The sequence below is a fragment of the Solanum tuberosum genome, unplaced genomic scaffold (assembly GCF_000226075.1).
Source record: "Solanum tuberosum cultivar DM 1-3 516 R44 unplaced genomic scaffold, SolTub_3.0 scf00267, whole genome shotgun sequence".
Classification (NCBI taxonomy): domain Eukaryota; kingdom Viridiplantae; phylum Streptophyta; class Magnoliopsida; order Solanales; family Solanaceae; genus Solanum; species Solanum tuberosum.
In genome coordinates, this window is record NW_006239199.1 from 831117 (window position 1) to 838253 (window position 7137).

The following is a 7137-nucleotide window of genomic DNA, read 5'->3' on the forward strand; positions in this document are numbered from 1 at the left end:
CCTCCCCCACCCTGCACCGCCCCATTGTCATCCCTACAGGCTACATGACAGACAGTATCGCATAACCACCACACCAACCACCAATGACCACGTTAAAATCATCAACACTATTAATTTTTAAAGCATGTTTCATCTAACAAAAAAGTTTTTATAAAAAGAATTTAAACAAAAAAAATTCTCTAATATTTTGTGATCGTTTTACTTATATTTGATATTTATTAATTCAAGAGATTCAAATATATTAATCTTAAAATTGACCAAATTACCCTTTCACCCAACCATAGTCCAAATCTCCTTAACCCAACTTTCCATTTTTAAACTATAGTTAGCCCATAATTCCAATTATAAATTAAACAAATACTTTTATTTTTTTGGTCTCCATACAACTCATTCCACTACTTCCTTTTTATTGCAAATCTTAGATCTCCCACGACCCTTTTTTTCTCTCATAAATCAAAACAACAAATTTTTTTCTATTGAATAATAAAAAGGGTTTAGAAAACCTAAAAGAAGGTCAAGAATTGACAACTTATACCTTGTCCTTCCAATAAGGTATTTTTACTGGTAAATCTTTTTCTCTTTTCCCAATTTCATTATCTATTAATAAAACTCTTTCTGTTCAAAAAATTGTAACACCCTTTGACCTATTAGGTCTTTAATTATTTGGGGTCCAAATTTTTTTCTTTTAGTACCAAATATTATGTTGTCCCCCAATTATCTTCGGGCAGAAGTATAGTGTTGGCTATGATTTGATCGAATTCAAAAATTTTAATCAAACCCTAGGTAAAGGTTATTTTATTTATTGAATATGTACGGATTATTAATTTCAAACTCAATAACAAGATTAAAATTTTGAAAACCCACTAGTAATATCACCTTTTTGGATTGTTACAACATCTAAATAAATTATTTGAAATTTGATTTTTTAGAGAAATCCTTTTCATATACTATGTGAAAAGTTACAATCTTTTTTGTGTGTGCTTGTATGTTTTTTTTTTTTCTGTGTTTGTGTATAGGGTTTGAATTTCCATGTCAATGGCAGGATTGTTGGAGAAAATTGATGGGTTGGGTCTGAAAATCTTGAGAAAACCCGAAAAAGTATGGAACAATGAGCATTGCTTTCATCCTCTGTGTGGGTTGAAAGATTTTTTGAAGATTGATAAAGACAATTGTAACTTGAAATTGTTAATAGAATTTACTTGATTGTGAGGGAGAAAAGTGTGTTAAGAGGGTTTCTAAAAGTGGGAATTAGGTTACATTGAGTATATTTAGATACATTGTTACGAGGGATGTTCGGGTTTCGATGATGGAAAGAATGCAAGAAGTGTATGATTCAACGAATATAATGAGTGGTGGCAATCGTCTTTGATTGATCAGAACGAGTGAATTGTGCTTAGAGTGAAGGGAGAAAGTGTGATTGGCTTTTGGTGGGGTTCATATGGAGCTTGAGCTGGATTTGAGGGAGATTTTAATGAAAATTTCAGATGAAAAGAACGAAGATGAGGAATATGCGAATGTTGATTTGAAGAAAAGTGAGTTTGATACTGCAGCTGATGAACGGTTGTTTAATGGTATCGAGGCAGATGATTTTGTTTTCAGTAATAGACAGTCTGTGAAGTTTGATGGAAAGATAAGCATGGACCTCAATGAATGTACTGTTAAGGATGTTGATGGCACGAGCAATGTTGGTCACGATGACAAGCGTTTTGAGTTTGTCAGTGGGGCGAAAAGTGATGACTGTGCCACAGTGGATATTGGGCTAATGAAGTCGAGTGTTGTTAGGGAAGATGAGAACAATAGGAAGAGGAAACGAGAGTCTTACACGGACTTGCTGAGGTGGGTTAGTAATGTTGCAAGAGATCCTTGTGATCCTGCTATTGAGTCTTTGCCAGAAAGGTCTAAGTGGAAGTTTTATGGGAATGATGTACACTGGAAGCAGGTTCTGCTGCTGCGAGATGAAATGCTTTTGAAAAAAAGTGCAGATACAAGTGCTCAAAGCTCGATATGGCAGGTACTTTACTTTCCCCCTTACTTTTGGGTTTTGAATATTTAACCGTTGATGCATCATTATAACATATCTCCATTTGTACTTGTCAATTCTTTCTCATTGTCGTAGCAGTTGCTTTCAAATATCAGAAGGCTGTATTAAACTACTTTCTAATTTTTTATGGTTTTTAGAGTTTAATTTTTCCATGAAAAAAACATGTTGGAAGTGCCAAATTGAAGATAACAGAGAAGAGCAGTGCTTGGATCCTGCTCTTCTTATAAGCGAAAAATGATCAAATGTTAATAATCCTGAAAGGGTGAATAACAAAAATAAGATAGGTTAACATTACAGCAGGTCGCCAATGTCTGGATCATCTAGGCTCTGATAAAATGTTAATCAAACTCAGTATCCGAACAATGGAAAACAGTTTAGGCAAGTGATAAAAAGACGATGCCACAGGATGGGATGTTTTACTTATCATGGGGCAGGGTGTTAGCATCACAAATTTGTTGTCTTCATATTCTTTTAAATTTTGAAAAACAGACTAAAATATAAAGAACTGTAGAAAATACAGTAAAAAATCATATTAAATTAAAAGATTTATGTTTTCAAAAATCGATTTGGTATTTGCACCCAAGGGTGTGTGGTGGTCAATGAAGTACGATGAGAACCATGAGGTCTTGGGTTCGATTCCCATCAAAGACAAAAACACAAGGTGATTTCTTCCATCAGTGATAGAGTTACCCGGTTCCTTTGTTGGTGGGAGGTAGTAGTCCACTGTGGAATTTGTCTAGGTGCGTGCAAGTTGGATCGAACACCACGGTTATTTAAAAAAATTGATTTGCTATCTAGGCAAAATAATATTCAAAATATCCAAATTCTTAGTTATAGAACACTGTATACATATAATCTATAGTCAAATGTTTAAAAGAATAAATAAAATAAAAGTTTTTGAGGGTGTAATAAGCGAACTATGTAAGGCATAAAGCACGTACGTGACTTTCGTGGGGTGTGCATGTGGATAGTAGAAGGTATAGATCATGCATCAGAATACGTCCCACATATTGAGGTATTAGTCTCATGAAACTTTAACTCCCATGGTCGTTTCTTGGTGTTAATAGATTTCTTTGCCAAGGTGAGTCCCAATTTTACCTTTTAAAACATTGATATAAATGTGGATGGGCTTATAAAGAGAGTTATTATCCAAGAATTGATCTACATAAGAGATGAACTGCTAGTGTTTTCTCTTTGCTCTTTTAATTAAGGCAATTCAGCTAATTTAAGGTTTATCTCTTTTCTAGTTGGTATTACTTTATCCCTTTCAAGCTGGCCAAGCCAATCTAAGCATTTTCAAGCTTCGTTCAGTTTCCTTGCTGATTTATATTGTGTTAGTTACTGCAAGTTGTTTGTGGTGAATTCAGTAGAATGATAAATGTAAGCCGCCCAAACCAAATAACCAGTCTGGAACAAAGCAGCTCAATCAAGCACCCAAGGGTGTGACCTATTGGTCAATGAAGTGGGGGTATGAAGTATTAGTTTCAGATCCCAGCATATGCAAAAAAATAATTAGGTGATTCTCCTTGTTTGCCTAAGCATTGACGGCCAAAGTTACTCGGTACTTGTGCTAGTGAGAGATAGTAGGTACCCAACATCTTATCAAATTCGCTGGTTTTCTCCATATTCCCGGAATCTATGTTGATTTGAGAAACATAAGCAACAAGTTTGAACTGAAAAGAGAAGAAGTTGGAGCCGATTTTGAGATGTAGCGTGGAGCTTGTTACTATTTGCTGGAAACTAATGGTTGATAGATTAAAAAAGTTGTTTTATTTCTATTTTCTTGTGACATATTTGGAGTATGTGATTCAAGGAGCTAGGGAATAGGTTGACATGTACTCACTCTCTCAATTATTTAATAACTTTGAATTCACAAAACTTGTAAATTCAATCAGTCCATTTTATGTGATACAATTCTCTCTTAAGAGTCAGGTAACTGATTTAGAGTTTGAGAAAAGAAAAAAGAAAGATTCAGTGTAGCTTCCGCATGACGCTTTATTAATTAGTTTAAAGCTTAAATGCACCATGTAGCCTATTTTATTTTGAGATTTGGAGTGGAGCTTGTTATTAGTATTAGTTGGAAACTGTAAAGGGCCTTTTAAGGCAAAATAAGTGATCTAAAACAGTACTAAGGTAAGATAAAAGTTGATTTTTTTTTTGGAATGAGTCATATTTTATATGATAGTGGAAACTAGAAAAGAAAAAGGTAGGCAGAAGTGTTCACCTATATTAGATATTGTGCAATTGTCTCCTTGTTGAAACCATGAAATGTTAATGGAGATAAGAATGAAGTTATCCACCTAACGAAGTTGATGTTGTGATATGGTTGAATCAGTTGATTCATGTTTTATGGATCTTCGTTTTAGTATGTATCTGATGGATCCTGATAAATTTACTAGTTCTTGATTCTCTTCTTTTAATGAGCTTAATGTGGTATGATTACTTATAGTTGTAATCTGTTGTAAATAAATCGCCTATCTCTCTGAAAGATATCAGTTGAACCTTAGTTATAGAGACAAATTTGGTTCCACGTTCTGACAATTTAATTTCTAAGTGCATATCGAGATATGTGGCAAGTGGCCATGAACCATGATATAGCCATAAATGCAGCCATTTATTTGGTTTTATTTTTCCTTCTAATTTATGTTGATTATTATGAAACGATAGCAAGTTCCACAATTTTGAATGGTATGATTTACGAACAAAAATGCAATAGCTTAAATGCCAAAAATTTGTACTATACTAAATTTCCAACTTTCCATTGTATTATGTTGATAAATAACATGTAAAATGGTAGAATTAGTCTGGATGGCTGAATTTATTTTCCACATAGTTCACTCATTATTATTTGGAATAACCAGACAAAGATTGTGATTTTTTAACCATGTACAGTAGGGCAGGTTCAGCACTTGATTATGTGTTTGCTCATTTTATCATTTTGGAGTAGGCATAGCCTCTTTTATAATCTCATTGATTCTCTTAAACTTTTGCTGGGCAACTTTAAAGTGTACTTCATCGTAATTTATTGAAACAATTTTACCAAAAATACTGATTTTGTGTTCCAATTTTTAATTTTGTGTAGCGTGTTCTGGAGTTGTTACAAATGCACTTTGCAGGTCCAGCTTGTGAAAGAATACAATATATCTCGAGTTTCATGATTCTTTTGTGACCCTTTCTATACATAGAATTCATTTCCCCTTGGCAAAATGTAGTCGTTCATTCATTCTGTATTTGTACCACCTTTTCAAGTGAAACTTCACATAGTGATAGTTGAAGTCCAGAGATTCGTCTCATTTGAACCCTTAACTTTTCCACCACACTTGCATTCATATATATAAAAGATAGAATCATTTGCGCTGACATTCAAGCTTTATAAAGAATCAGGAATTTACTCTTATTGAAGCTTAGGTTTAATCAGAATTTTTCTTTGCCTTGTAGATTAAACAGAAGATGCATCCATCTATGTATGACGATAATGCATCTCTTGAGAGAGTGAGATGCAGCAGGCGGGTCCTACTCGCTAAAAATCCATTGGAGAGGACACATTTTTCAGCGGTGTCATCCTCAAGCTCTCCAAGTGATGAGGATCCAATTGATGGACCTGCTGATTCTTCGGAAGAGTCAGGACTTGGCCTTTTGTGGAACCACCGTCGAAAGAGAATACCAGTTGGGCCACAGTTTCAAGCAGATATTCCTGAATGGAGACATGAGAAATGTGAAAGTGACTCGAAATGGTTGGGTACCCAAATATGGCCTCTAGACAAACAAGAACAAAACAGAATGTTAATTGAAAGAGATCCTATCGGAAAAGGAAGGCAAGATACATGTGGCTGCCAATACCCTGCTTCTTATGAATGCATCAAGTTTCATCTCGCTGAGAAACAAAAGAAGGTTAAACTTGAGTTGGGGTCAGCTTTTTATCGGTGGAGATTTGACTTGATGGGCGAAGAAGTTGCACTTTCTTGGACAAAACAAGAAGAACAGAAATTCCAGGATATAGTAAAAATGAACCCTTTGTCGACAGACAAGAGCTTTTGGAATGAAATATTCAAGTTCTTTCCTAACAAAAGCAGGGAATCTTTGGTCAGCTACCACTTCAATGTCTTCCTTTTACGGTGTAGAGGTCACCAGAATCGGACTGCTGCAAGTAATATCGACAGTGATGATGATGAACAACAGTACGGACCTAGAACTAATTGTTTCGGAAGAGATGCTGAATTCTCCATCTTTTGTTCCCCGAGGAAAGCACATCCGGATCCAAGATAGTAAGTGACTGTTTATATACCACGATGCCGTTCAGAAATGTACATTGCAGGTTTTTTATTGTGCTTTTGCTCATCAAGATTTATATTGGCAAATATTTTTAAAGGGAAGATACATGATACCATCTGAAAAATTTATATTTTGAGTTGGTGGATTTTTTGGTTACAAGAAGGTCCTTTCTTCTTGCCTTTTTCAGTATACACAGTTTACTTTCCGTAGTTTGTCATTGTTCAAAACACTGTGATTAAGAATGCTACTAATATTATGATTTGCTCAAATGGATCTCTACAACCATTGTGTTTTTCCATAGTCTTTGTATTTGGTATAACTGATAAATCAATGAATTGCTTTCATCTACATTATTGTCAGTATGACTTGCTTCATTGTTGTATTTCCTTTTTATGCTTGATTTGATATGTTTTATTTGAGCGAAGGATCTATCGGAAACAATGTTTCTACCTTCACATTGCATGAGTAAGGTTACATGCACACCACCCTCTCTAAACCCCACTTATGGGATACACTGGGTATATTGTTGTTGATAAATCAATGAATTGCTCTCGTCTACATTCTTGTCGGCATGACTTGCTTCATTGTTGTATTTCCTTTCCATTGTTTATTTTGATATGCTTTATTTGACCCGAAGATCTATCAGAAACAACTTCTTTACCTTCACAAGGCAGGCGTAAGGTTATGTACACACCACTATCTCCAAACTCCATGTGTGAGATACATTGGATATATTGTTGTTGTTGACAAATCAATGAATTTATTTTATATGCAAGTCAAGGGAAACCTAGTGCATTAAGCTTCCCTATGTGTGGAGTTTGTGG

General features: G+C 34.8%; 1 protein-coding gene across 3 annotated transcripts; it reads left to right on the forward strand.

Moving 5' to 3' along the window:
* The first annotated feature begins 398 nt into the window (after positions 1–398).
* LOC102603893 (AT-rich interactive domain-containing protein 1-like) lies at positions 399–6611 on the forward strand. 3 transcript variants are annotated; one of them, XM_015314043.1, is made up of 3 exons: positions 399–564; positions 1043–2011; positions 5480–6611. In XM_015314043.1, the coding sequence occupies exons 2-3, from the start codon at positions 1439–1441 to the stop codon at positions 6305–6307; spliced, it is 1401 nt and encodes a 466-aa protein (XP_015169529.1). In that variant the 5' UTR covers positions 399–564; positions 1043–1438; the 3' UTR covers positions 6308–6611. The 3 variants fall into 3 exon arrangements, with proteins under 3 accessions (XP_015169529.1, XP_006358672.1, XP_015169530.1); XM_006358610.2 differs by having other exon boundaries at positions 399–552; XM_015314044.1 differs by lacking the exon at positions 399–564 and having other exon boundaries at positions 913–2011.
* The last annotated feature ends 526 nt before the right edge of the window (positions 6612–7137 follow it).

Bases quoted from the DNA above. Each gene is read 5' to 3' on its own strand.
- LOC102603893 (XM_015314043.1), top strand. From the start codon at position 1,439: ATGGAGCTTGAGCTGGATTTGAGGGAGATTTTAATGAAAATTTCAGAT. The intron at 2,012-5,479 runs GTACTTTACTTT...TTTGCCTTGTAG, and splicing joins CTCAAAGCTCGATATGGCAG to ATTAAACAGAAGATGCATCC.